Source organism: Paramormyrops kingsleyae, chromosome 3, assembly GCF_048594095.1.
Source record: "Paramormyrops kingsleyae isolate MSU_618 chromosome 3, PKINGS_0.4, whole genome shotgun sequence".
In the NCBI taxonomy this organism is placed as follows: Eukaryota; Metazoa; Chordata; class Actinopteri; order Osteoglossiformes; family Mormyridae; genus Paramormyrops; species Paramormyrops kingsleyae.
This window is the reverse complement of record NC_132799.1, coordinates 19,076,207-19,089,385: the sequence shown is the minus strand read 5'-3', so window position 1 is coordinate 19,089,385 and position 13,179 is coordinate 19,076,207. Positions and strand designations below refer to the sequence as shown.

The 13,179-nt window shown below is 47.6% G+C and overlaps 1 protein-coding gene across 1 annotated transcript in view; it reads left to right on the top strand.

Annotated features, from left to right (window-relative positions):
• The window catches only part of ttc27 (tetratricopeptide repeat domain 27), a 58,096-nt gene that overhangs the window by 43,572 nt on the left and 1,345 nt on the right, over positions 1-13,179 (top strand). The window contains exons 11-17 of the mRNA XM_023804089.2: positions 46-141; positions 1,859-1,981; positions 6,654-6,881; positions 7,117-7,215; positions 7,823-7,875; positions 9,362-9,527; positions 12,730-12,927. Coding sequence (XP_023659857.2) covers positions 46-141; positions 1,859-1,981; positions 6,654-6,881; positions 7,117-7,215; positions 7,823-7,875; positions 9,362-9,527; positions 12,730-12,927 — 963 coding nt within the window. The remainder of the gene's footprint in view (positions 1-45; positions 142-1,858; positions 1,982-6,653; positions 6,882-7,116; positions 7,216-7,822; positions 7,876-9,361; positions 9,528-12,729; positions 12,928-13,179) is intronic.

The following is a 13,179-nucleotide window of genomic DNA, read 5'->3' as shown; positions in this document are numbered from 1 at the left end:
AGTGCCTGGCTGACTTGTGTCACTGTCTCCCCCCCTGCCCCCAAGACCCTGGTGGACCACTTTGAGGAGAGGAGCCTGCCTGTGAGCGAACGTCTGAAGGTCTTCTATTGCTGCCAGGTGCCGCCACACTGGTTGCTTCAGGTAATGGCCACGCCACTCTCGCTGCCATGGGCGACGATGATGTCATCCTCCTGTGTAACCATGCTTGACAGCCTTTTCCGTAGGACCTGTTTGATTTTGTGTCTGATGTTTTTGGAATCTTTGCTAATGTCAGCTGAGTGCTTTTACGCACATTACCTACTGCGACTGGACACCTAACAGTATATTAATGTCAAGGCAGTAATAAGGAGCAGGGCCACTGTTCAGCTACAGAGGAGATTCAGTGCTTCTTGAAATGCTGCCAAACGGCCCTGACCTGTGTGTGATGGCGTGTTCTTCATGAAGTACCGCCTCGAGTTCTTTGAGGGATGAAGGAGGTGCAGAACTGCCTCACGGTTCAGTAATGTTTAGATCTACTGGTTGCTAAGGCCTTGGACGGCTTCATCCTGGTGGTCATGAGGTACTTCTGCTCCCACAAAATGCCGACACTTCACTATGGTATGACAAACCAGGTATTAGGGTAATGGATGGATGTGACATCGTTTCTACTGACCGTTTAGTCAGGTTTTCCTTTCTCCTTTCAGCTTGTACATAAAGAAAGAGCCTGGTGTTGCCAGCGCCCCCTATGATTTCAGTGGTTGGTCCTCTGCTGTTCAGGAGAACATATGTAGCATGAGATGATGAAAAGATATGAAAGAGCCTTGTAAGTGAACAGTGTAGGTCAAGAGCCCCCCCCCCCCGGTTTTACTTACTGAGACATTCAGTACGTGTACATGCATAGCTAAGTCTAGCTCCGGTTATAGCTCGACTACGCCATTTAATCGGACTCCTGTCCTTGTCCCAGTGTACATGCACAGGAGGGGAATCGATTTATTGACCGAAGTATGTAACTTCGCTACAATAGATGGCGATATGGCTCCTATCAGCTTGTTAGTACTGGGTTTTTTCTGGTTCACCATTCAGCACCGGAACCAGTTTTTACGCCAGTGGAAAACCAACATCTTGAAGTACCGTACTTTTGGTACCTTCTTGAAGTACCAATATTACGGTACCTGGTACGATGGAAAAGCACCATTTAGTCTAGTGGTGAATTGGACAGCTTTACAGCGCTGTATATTTCATACGTGCTGTACATCCTCTGGTACGCTCCATGCTTCTTCTGTGTACCGGCTTCTTCTGTCCCTTCCAGGTCAAAGACAGGGGGGAGAAACTTTGGAGCATGCGCAGAGCGCCTAGGCCAGTGTGAGTCCGATTGAATACATGCAGGAGTAAATTGACTCCCAATTCCATTATCTTGGTGTCTTAGTCCAACAAAGAGAAATTTGATTTAGTACAATTTCAGTCAGACTAACATGTTTACAAGTACTTTAAAAGTTCAGTTTTAGTCGAACTAACACAATAATTAAATTTTCTTAGTGTGCATGTAAACATACTGAATAACTCCCACTTCACCCCCACCCCCACAGGTGTGGCCCTGTGTGTTGGGTGGGTGGTCTCGGCTTCTCTCAATAAGGTTCTTGTTGTGCAGATGGCAGCGTGCCAGCAAGCTGGAGGCGTGTACATGGGTCCTTTCGGGGTGGGGCTGGCGAGGTGTCTTTTTGTGTGTGTGTGTGTGTGTGTGTGTGTGTGTGTGTGAGAGCGTACATGCATGCCTGTCTGCCTGCCTGTGTGGCTTCTATGAGCTTCCCTGAGCAGTAGTAGTTTTTTTTTTTTTAAGCTGTTCTTGCCCATTGTTTCTCATCCTCCTCTTCCTCTTCAGCGCCAGCTGGCTACTCTGTTGATGGACCTGGGTTGTACGAGCTCCGCGCTGTTACTGTATGAGAGGCTGCAGTTGTGGGAGGACGCTGTCATCTGCTACGAGAGGCTGGGCCAGCATGGCAAGGCAAGTTACTGTCACTGATTATTCCCTGTCCCTCATCCTTCCTCATTAGCCCCTGGACCAATGGTTATGCGTTGTCCTCCTTTTATAGTTCATCCTGCCCCAATCACTGTTCAGCACCGAGCTTCAGGACATAGTGACTGGCAGCTTGGTCGCCCTCCATATGCATGTATGCACATATATATATGCAGGGATTGACATAACTGGTACGCAAGTACACATTCACCATTAAAAGAAATATATGCAGCATTTGATTAATGTAACAGCACAAATACAGCGGTACCTCGGTTCTCGAACTCACTAGAACTCGAATTTCTTGAAAGTCGAACAAACCAGTTTGACCTAGAACTCGATCTGAATATCAGAAGTCGAACTGTGAACGCTGACCTAATATAAATTGTACGCGCCAGGAAATGAGTCATACTACAATGCAATTCTTACTTGAATGCCTTCTTCACAGACTGGACGATTAACCAAATAAAGCAGCACATTACAGTAACTAACAATAAGTAAACCACTAACTTACATCTACTATTAGAGCATTTATATCATTTATTTAAATTTTATTTTACCAGGTAAATTAACTGAAAACCAGTTCTCACTGCTTTACGTGACATTCGGGAGAAATAGCAGATTACGCATCGGAACTGCCTGGGATACAAACGTCATGCGTGCAACTAAACTCTTCAGCCAATAAGGGCAAAGGTGTGTCGTCACGGAGGCGGTTCCAGTTTGTGCAGCCGGGTGAGAGGTCGCAATGCATCTAACCGTAATGCATTGCATCAGGATCAGAATGCGTTGCTCTAAGCTAGCGCTGTAAGCAAGTCGAACGCACCCAATGACCGGACTGGGGAAACAAACTGAAACGCGGACTTAATACAGAGGATTAATGACAACAACCAGAAACAACTGGGGATCCCACACGAGGTTAACGAGGGGGCGTGGCACACGGAAGGAGCGGACAATCGGGGCAGGACAGGGGTAATGTTGGGATAAGATCTTTGTCGTTTTGGAAGCCATTAAGAAAAAAAATGCTGCTCTTGTTTTATCCTGTTCATTTTGTGTTTAAATGGTAAAAAAAAATAAAATAAAAACATATTTAGGTGTAATTTTGGGGGGCCGGGAACCAATTAATTGGTTTTCCATTATTTCTTATGGGAAAAATTCGATCAGAATTCGAACTTTTTAGGATTCGATCTGGAGTCCGGAATGGATTAAGTTCGAGAACCGAGGTACCACTGTACGTACATATTTTCCGTGCATTTTAACCTCTATACCGCAAATGAAGTTCGAATTAGCATATAAAGGTTAAAATGCACAATAATTTCTTTTCATATCAGTGCAAATGGCAATATCTTATCCTATATACACCTTTTTGCATATGCACACTTCTACTTTAGTTACTTGCCTGCTTACTTTAACATTCTTATGAAAGATGACACTTTTTGTATTTCTTATTTTATATTTGGTATTTTAAGCTTTTTGTTGTTTATGAGAGCAATGGCTTGGCACGATAAATAAAAATGTAATCTAGTCTAATGTACTATTTCCTGTTCCCCTGTGTCTGTGACCACGCCCTGTAGTAGCCTCACACATGAATTCTGTCCGCTGCTCTAATGCCAGTAACGCTCTTCTGTCACATGGCCATCCTGTTCCATCGCTTATGTTGAGTTGCAGCTGATCTTAGTATAGTTTTGATGTTCTTGGGAGGGTTTGATGATACAGACCCACTGGCCTCTTTCCTTAACCTGGGGTGTCTTACCTAGATTAAGATACATGCCTCAATGATCAATACTGCGGTTGCTATGGGAACCTTCATCGTGTTATCATCCAGGAGCTGGCAGCCCGCACTCGCAATGTGTTCTAGTGCCCTGAGAACCGCGGGGGGCGTGATTTGTCGCCCGAACGGGTGCATCGTCCTTAGTGATGTAGCATGACTGTCTTGCTGGTTAAGGGGACGCGAACACCCCGCTGGGTGACACGCATCCGCACACTCCCACGCACAGATGCACACACACACACGTCCATACGGATGGGTTGCTGTGAGCCTCTGGACACAGCGCTCACCCTCGGCACGGGTGGGGATGCTGAGAGACTCCAGCCGAGTTATGTAACAGCCATCTGCTGTGCATGGAGCCGCGTCACAGCAACCACCAACCCCCCCACCACACTTTTTTTCATTGTCTTGTGCGTCAAACCCCCCCTTCCTCTTTTTGTCCACCCTGTGCTTTGCAATGCTGCTTTGTTTCATCTTCGGTTATGTTGACAAGGCCTGTATGGTCATAGGCCAGGCACACACACACACATGCACATACCCCTTCACTCACACACACACACACACACACACACAAGCATTTACACAAATACATACACTCACGTACACATGCGCACACACAGACTCACACGTACGTGCATTCACACAGACAATGACAGACGTGCACACGATGAACAGTGAGTGTATTGCCGGTTTCCCCCTAGGTGTGTCAACGTGGCCTCACTGTCTCCTAATATTGCCACCACGCAGGTTCACCAGGTTAACAACCTGACAGCCCCCCCCAGCTCAAGGTATCTGTGTCTGACCTCTCCCATGCTACTGCAAATCCCCCCGACCCAAATTAGATCACCATGTGTCTTTGCTTGCCCTGTTAATTCCTCCTATTTTGTCTCCCAGTCTGATTACTGTGCTGCATTTTTGGCAGTTAAAAAAACAGTTAAGGGAATGGACCCCCCCCCCCCTCATGGCCTAGGGCCAGATCACTGTGTAATGCAGTAAAAATGCAATGTGAGCCATTAGTTTGGCAGGAGCACGTATGAAGTGCTGCATCCTGGCTGTCTGTCGAGGGGGCCCGCACGGGTCGCAGCGAGTAACGACCTGAAGCAAGAACGCCAGGAACGCTGGAAGCTCAGAATTCTTTCTTGTAATGAAATTACTGAGGCGTGACCAGGGCTCTAAGTCATTGAGCCACCAATGCACTAAGAGGAGCCACTGCCCCGGGTTCCACCCATCGCCAAGAAGACAGCCTTAATTATTATTATCATTAATTATTTTAACTCCTTCTCTGCTGCTGACTTTATCAGCAGACTGACATGCCTGATCTGTCACAGTTGAATCTCTTTGCCCAGCTATGATGGGGGTTCTTGCTAATACTAAAATAATCTTGCCAAGTTACTCTACACAGTGTTGGCTGTTGGCTGAGCTCCAGAGCCTTACACCCCGGTGAGCCCCCCCTTAAGGGACAGGTTTACTAGTGCCTTCCAATGGCATTCTGCCGTTTCCTCAGTCACACTCACAGCACAGAGAGGATGTCGGAGGATGAAGAGGCGTCTAGGATGGCGGCCCCTCCCACAGTCAGTCACATGGCAGGGCCCCTCTCTCCCCACTCCACATTGCTGTACTTTATATCCCAGTCACTCTTTTGGGGAGGGACTCGTCATGCTGCCCTCTGTCTGCCTTTGAGGAGGTGGCACTGCCCCCCCCCCAGTAACAGCCAGGCTGACTTTCCACTCTGGGATTGTATTAATCCGCACCTCTCCCCCGCCTGACACCCAGCTGTCCCCAGTCATGGTGGGGCAGCGGCTGAGGCCTGGATTGCCCCCCCAATTTGGCTTGAATGCTGATAGGAATATGTGGGGTTGTTATTCCTATTTATGTGATTGATGGCCACGGTGATGATACCCCCGTGATTGACAGCGTGTGACTGAGTGGAGTGGGGGCCATTTAAAGAATCAGTGTGCTCTGGAAGGCACGGCCATGCCACCCGGCTCTGCCCCACCCCGTGGCACTCCGCATGTTTGTCTGCGTGAAACATGAGTGCGTGTGAAAGACGCCTCACTCTAACAATGATCCCTAAGGTGCAGGCAGAGGTAAATCTATAGGGCTCTCTGAGTCACCTTGAAAGCTGGTTTACCGGGGAGGGACGCTGAATAGGATTCGGTGGTGCAGGGTGTGTGCTGTGCCAGAACGTGTGGGGCAGCTACATTTAATCTGGGTGGGGGCTGACAGACAGTGGAGAAGATGGAACAGGGAGGCATCTGGGCTGGGAAAGTGAGGCGCACAGATCAGCTCACAGGGCAGAAAGCCCACCCCCTCCATTATAAAAAGCTTACATGATTATTTCAAATTGAATAAGAAGCAAGCGATGAGCCAAGCCATTCCTGTAAACTGAACCAGGAGTCTGTGTTGTGTGCCTGTGTGTGCGTGAGCGTGCACATGTTGGACATGTTCTGCGTGTCTAATTGTCTTTATTACAGGCGTGTCAATATCAGTGTTTGCTCACTGGAATAATACTGATGTAAACAGTTTTCTGTCCTGATCGCTGAGGGGAGTGAAGGGAATTAATGATTAATTAGAAATTCAGCTTCTGTAGCGCTGTTAAGTCTGAGACCAGCTCAGGGAAGAGGGGCATGTACGGGTGTGAGATCAAAGTGGGAGCTGGAGTTTAAAGACGTGTTGTGAGCCAGAGGCTCTGAACTTAGAAATGAGTGACAGTGATGACAGTGTTCTGCCTGTAGGAGATGTTAATGAATTTCACAGTGAGTCTTTCTGTTTGGGTGGGTGGGGGTATTCCTCATCCTCCTCTTCACTCTGATTGTAGATTAGATTTCTGCTTTTTGTGCCATGCTTTGTTGTGTTACAACTTTTGAACTCTCCTGGTGGCCCCCCTCTCTCACCCAGGCCGAGGAGGTCCTCCGGCGCGAGTTGAAGCGGAGGGAGACGCCCACACTGTACTGCCTGCTGGGCGATGTGCTCAGGGAGTTGCAGTATTACGAGCGTGCCTGGGAGCTGTCCGGCCATCGCAGTGCCCGCGCCCAGCGCTCCATGGCACTGCTGCACCTGCGTAATAAGGAGTTTGTGCAGTGCATCGAATGCTTTGAGCGTTCACTGCGCATCAACCCCATGCAGGTGTGCCTCGCCTGACTTCTGCACTAGTCTCCTGCATCCACCCAGTAGCGGGAGAGGTGTGACATGTGCTTTCCAAAGAAGACAGGCTCCATGTGTGACTGCTGATGTTTGCTCTGCTTTCACTGGGCCCTGTCCAGTATTTAGGCAGTGACATCAGTATTGATTCTGCTATACAAGAAGCACTTGGTCTCTGGTAACTTCTGACCCCTGACCAAACGACTTTGCCTTGCTACAGCTGGGTGTGTGGTTCTCCCTGGGATGCGCGTATATCGCCGTGGAGGACTATGAGGGTGCAGCCAGGGCCTTCCAGAGATGCGTGGGTCTGGAGCCAGATGTAAGTCCCACCGACATTCTCATTCCTAAGGGGCTGGGAAGTTAGATAACACTTGGCAGTAACAGGAACCTCACAGTGAGGACCTTGGAAGCACCCTCCTCTTCCCAGTGATGTCACTGTTAGTCAGCACAGAAATTTCCAGTTTGCCGTAAAGTCTTTGCTAACCACACTGCTGCATGTGGGCAGTGCTGGCTGAGACAGAGAGGTGAATGACCTCTGCAATAAACCATTAAAGTAACCTCTGACCTTTAAGCCTGCTTATTGTTTATGGGGGGGGGGGGTCATTTGAAAGATGTGGAGCTGTGTTAAGATCTGTCCTATGCGTTTCCTATTATGGTCAGTCTGGCTCACCAATGTGTCTCTCCCTGTCTCTCTCTTACGGTCTCTGTGTATTTCTCTGTCTCTCCCTATGTCGCTCTCTGTCTGCCTCTCTCCATCCCTCACTTTCTTTGTCTCATTCACTGTATCTCTTTCACTCTGTCTCTCTCTTTCTCACTGTCTCTCTACCTGTGTTTGTCTCTCTCTCCATCTCACTGTTTTTCTCACGATCCCTCTCCCTCTCTCGCTGTCTTCCTCACTGTGTCTCTGTGTGTTGGTTCACCTCTAGAATGCTGAAGCCTGGAACAATCTCTCGACTGCCTACATCCGACTTCGACAGAAGTAAGTGGGGCTTTTTCTGTGGCAATGGCATGTGGAGGGTGGAGCTGGGAGGTCTCTCTGTTGGGGTGATCATTAGATGGCTATACAGTTATGCTGGGGATTTATCTGCACAGCTGAAATCCTTACACCACATCGCATACACCAGGGCTATTCAACTCACGGTCCTCAAGGGCTGAGCCCTGCTGATTTTCCAGCCTTCCTTCACCTGTGAGCCAGGTGTGCAGCCTCTGACCAATCAGAATCAGTAATTATTAAACTAACTACCTGGGAGAACTGAAAACAAGGCCTGGATTTGGAATCGAGGGCCTGAGTTGAATAGCCCTGGCATTCAACTTGAACCTTGATCTGTCATGAAATCACAATGGGTGGGTGTAATTTTGGGCAGAGAAGTAACCCCACGCCCTCCCCCTCCCCACTGCCTGCCTCTTCTCTTTGGCTGTGTCTGAATTCAGGGGCTGCATCCCTCTAAAGGCTGGTTCATACTTCTCCGCACTTGCGTATCCACTCTGTGTATGCGAACATGGAAACGTGCATATTTCTCTGGTCAGGCTACATACTTTGCATATGCGCACAATGTGTTGTGTTTATTTGTTTATTAATAATATAAATTATTATTCTGATATTCCCTGCACACGTACTACAGCAGTGAGGTTTGTGTTCGTTTCTTTATGTTTTCCAAATTCAGAGAGCCAGCTCACAGGGCTGCCAACTTTGGTCAGCTGGATGGAGTGAGATTTTCAATTTCAAAGTCTGTACTCACACACACACACATTTACATGTATGTAACAGTTTTATTACCTTGTAAATAGGTAATAAAGCTGGGGTTTGCAAACTACCTCAACACATCCGTGTTGGTATTTAAAGTGGATGCTAGCGAATTGATCATGTGCAGTGTCCAGAGCTGTGCATATACAGCTGCACAGACACAGAGTGCAGCAGGCGTTCATCTACAGAGGCGAACAATGACGTCTAATGCATCATAAATGCTAGTATGCGTGTGCAGAAGTATGAACTGAATGATTCGGAAACCAAATGTGTTACAGCAGTGCGACAAGGCTGTCCCATTTCGAAGGCTCCTTAATGTGGTCTAGGAATGTGTCCCCCTTTTGCCGACGGTTGGATCCTTTGCTGCTCCACATACCCCAAGATTCATTGTATGGACCTTTGAAGGACTCAGCCTACTAAGGCTGCATGGACCACGTCCTTCAAAGGATGCAGCCCCCAAACCCAAACACAGCCTTGGTCTCTCCTGTGCCAGCCCTGCAGGGACCCTCTTACTCTGTGCTACACCCCCCCCCACACACATACACACACACACACACACACGATCACCTGGCGCTTTCAGCCCTGAAATTAGACTGTAGGCTCCTATTAAAACTTCCATGGTGCTGTTAATTCGGTGGCAGCCTCTTTGCACATTCCAAGCAAGTGGGGGGGGGGCTTTTTAAGGTACTGCTTCTCAGTGGACTGACTCTCTGCCTCCCAGGAACAAGGCCTTCCGCACCCTTCAAGAGGCCCTCAAGTGCAACTACGAGCACTGGCAAATATGGGAGAACTTCATTGTCGTGTGCATTGACGTGGGCGAGTTCGCGGAGGCCATCCGGGCCTACCACCGGCTGATGGACCTGAGAGACAAGTACCAGGATGTCCAGGTTAATCACCTTGGCCCATACCTTTCACCCCACACTCTGCTGTCAGTAACCCGGTACACTCCCACCTTAATCCCCGCAAGGCACTGTGGGCCAGTCCCAGCGTGATATGACCGTAATAATGCTTTTTCATAAACACCTCAGTGTGTTTGCAAACCGCTGTGGTGCTCAATTGCATACGAAAGGAGGCCACTTTGGTGTGCTGTGGCTTTAAGCCCTCTGTATCCTGTTACAGGCTGGTACTGCTGTGAGACACTCATCTTGTAGGAGTTTGTATTCTCTGGGCTGCTGGGTACACATCTCCCACCCATGTTTTATGGGGTTCTTAAATCGATTTACGTCACACACTTCCATTTCTCATTCCTTCGCTTTTTCCACTCCTGTTTTTCTGTTTTTTGTCTTGTCCTTCACTAAACATTTTTTCTTTGTTGTTCACTTTTTTCAGGCTGTTTTTTTGTGGCTGAGTCCCACAGTCCTCTGCTCACCACAGTTAGGGAGATCCACTGGTTTGGGAAACTGGTGGTTGTGGTTGCTGGCCTGAATGACCGAAATGCTCCAATCCTATCAAGGATTTGGTGCCAAATTCTGATACCCAAACAGTAAATCTCAGCACCTGTGAGCTAATAAGCATGCAGCATACTTGTGTAAAGATCTAAAGTCATTGGTGATTGGCTGTCTAATGTAACGTTACACAAACATGTATGCCCAGAGACAAACTTGTAAACTGGCTTCCATGTGTGTTGTTCTTTTTGTTTGTCACGTAGTGTAAAAATGCCTAAGAAATCAAATGTGTGGCTCCTGGGGTTGCAGGCTATGACCATTTAGTCGCATTTTGCGACCATTTTTGGAGACAGTGCTACTAAATGTTATAACTAGGCGCATCAACATGACTTGCATATATGCCCCTCATTTATGTGTGAGTGAGTTAATTGGAACTCGTTCCGATTCACTTCCTCAAAGGCACTACTGTGGAGCCACTTTCAGCGATAATCTTGCTGATTGCTTGACTACAAGCACTGGTGCTGACATGGATGTTACATGGAAGTGTATAAAAAAAAGACAGCAGATGGAATTATTTTTGTACCTCAATATGACTGAATACTTTTTGCCTGCGTCTCCAGCCGGTGCCGGCAGTGAAACATGCCAGCGCTTATTAGCGGGATAATGATGCATAATTTTTTTGTTCTGTTGAAAATGAAAGATTGATCTGCTGGCCATATTTATTTATGTATTATAAAAATGTCACAGGTCATACAAGTAAAATCAGGGCTCTCAAGTCACTCACATTGACTGAAACACACACATTTCAACCAGTTCACACGCCGCACCTTGTATTTCTCATGCTAAGAAGTAAGGGATAATGCTCATCAAGGTGTCCCTATATAGAATTAATGGACGAGGTCCGGTATACAGAGTGGAGTTTTCTGCTGAGTTCGTAGCTGTCCCGACTTATACAGAGTTAACAGCCACCTACCCGTCAATCAGAAAATAGCATTTATTGTTTCTGGTTAAATTCCAAAATGTTACTTGTGATCCTACTGCAAGAGTTCCTGCACACATGAGGAGTGCAGACAAGGTGGAAGTGGCAGTGCAAGATCCGATGAATGCAGTATGCAGGGCTCTCAAGCCTCACGCATTGACCGTGAGACTTGCGCTGCATTCCTAACAGATCTCACTAGACAGCAAACGCTCTAAACGCTCTGGGCCTGCTAACCCATCCTTCCCTGGCACGGAGTCTGGCCACCGCAATCTTGTGAAAACAGCCTGGGAGCCACGTTGGGCAGCTTTGCAGCCCGGCCACCAGCTGGATTCTGCACTCTTCAGCCTGCATGCTTCCTGAGAGATGCCTGTCACACTGCCATGCCGTAATTTGAACAGATGTACAGAAGTTTTCTGCATGTTAACCTTCTGCCTCTGTGTGTGTCTGCATGCATGTGGCTGTGTCTCTTTTAAAGATCCATCGGTTGTATGCTGATAACATCTGGATGGCCTTTTATGCTATTTTTTGGTTCTTTTGGTGCCCCAAAGCCAGCAACTCTAAACTGAAAGCAGGGCACTGTTTAGGGTATGACTACATGGCAAGCTATGACCTGGCCATGATGATGTATACCGCATGGGATGATGTACATCCCAATCAGAATGTGGTATGTAAGTTGGAAAGCCCAGACTGGATCATCTTGTGAACACCTGGTGGTCTCGCTGCCTGCCGTTCAACTCCCACTGTGACTCCCACCCGGCCCTCTCAGATGGCCCCTGTGATGTCAGCTCTATGGGACCCCAGGAAGGGGGTCAGCTTGATCAGCATCTTGGCTTGAAATATGTTTAACCCACTGCTTCCTACTGTGCCTCTAAAAATGGATCCATAAGGGTCTGTTTGTTTTTAAACTGGTATCCATTTTAAAATTTAGCCAGTTCGCAGGGTCTTTCGTGGCACCTTTTCCTTAGCAGAGAGATCCAATGAGAATGTCCTTTACTTTGTCTGGATGCCAATGAGCAGTGGCAGCTTTGGCCATAGGCGACATGAGCGGCCACCCAGAATGAGGCTTCCTGCCGGGGGCGGCATGGGACGCTTGCAAAAAGAAGAAAAGAGAAAAACAGAATAGTACATTTGTATGATATTGTTTTGATATTGCTTATTTACGTGTCAACTCAGTGACATCATGTCACTGTGTGGGTTGGAGTGAGTGCCCTAATTCTTATTTGTGAGCTTCTGTCTGAGCACATTCAGAGGTGGGAAAGATGGGGAGGGGGCGGGGGTAGGCTGACCTCGGATCTCCCCACTAGAGTGAGGGAACGGGGGAAAGGGGAATCTATCGTATACTGCACCTCTATATTCATACAATACTAAGGCAGTTAGTAGAACTAGTCACACTAAGAAATGTTATCAAATAAGCTACAATTAATTTATAATAAAGGGAATATCTAGATTTATAGACATAATTGAGTCTGGGTAATTGAATTAATTAACATAAAACCTGTCTGCATGCCTCCTGTCAGTGGTTTAGTCTTTTGTTTTGTTGTGGTGGGACAGAGTGCAATGGGGTGATATTCGACCAAAGTGCCATTCAAGCTAGAACCGCCACTGCCAATGAGAGTGCTATTTACTTTGTATAGTTGGCCAATGGGAGTATCTGTTCATTTATAAAGAGAACTAATAGCAGCAGTAATAGCACTAGGTAAAGAGATCTAATGGCCATCATTACAGGTCCTGGAGATCTTGGTACGGGCAGTGGTGGAGGACCTGTCGGATTGCCATGGCGAACAGGCCACCTCGCTCAGGCCCAAGGTGCAGGAGCTTTTTGGCCGTGTCACATCTCGGACCACTACTGATGGCCAGATCTGGAGGAGCTACGCCAAACTGTACGGGGACGGCCACAGCCAGAACCCAGAGGACAACGAGAAGGTATGTCTGAGTCTGTGGGTAGTGGGGGAATGCTGAGCAGGAGCAGTATTAATGAGTGCTTTGTAGGATCATTAATAATTGATATTTGGCTGTAACTAACAGCATAGATTAATGCCAAGCCACTTGGCTGAAAATGATGGATGGGTTCCTCAGAGCAAATAGTTAATGCGGTCTTGATGAAGTCATAAAGACTTAACCGTGGATCTGATGGGGGGGTATACGGTCCAGAAGCTGCCCACTTCCGTGCATCAA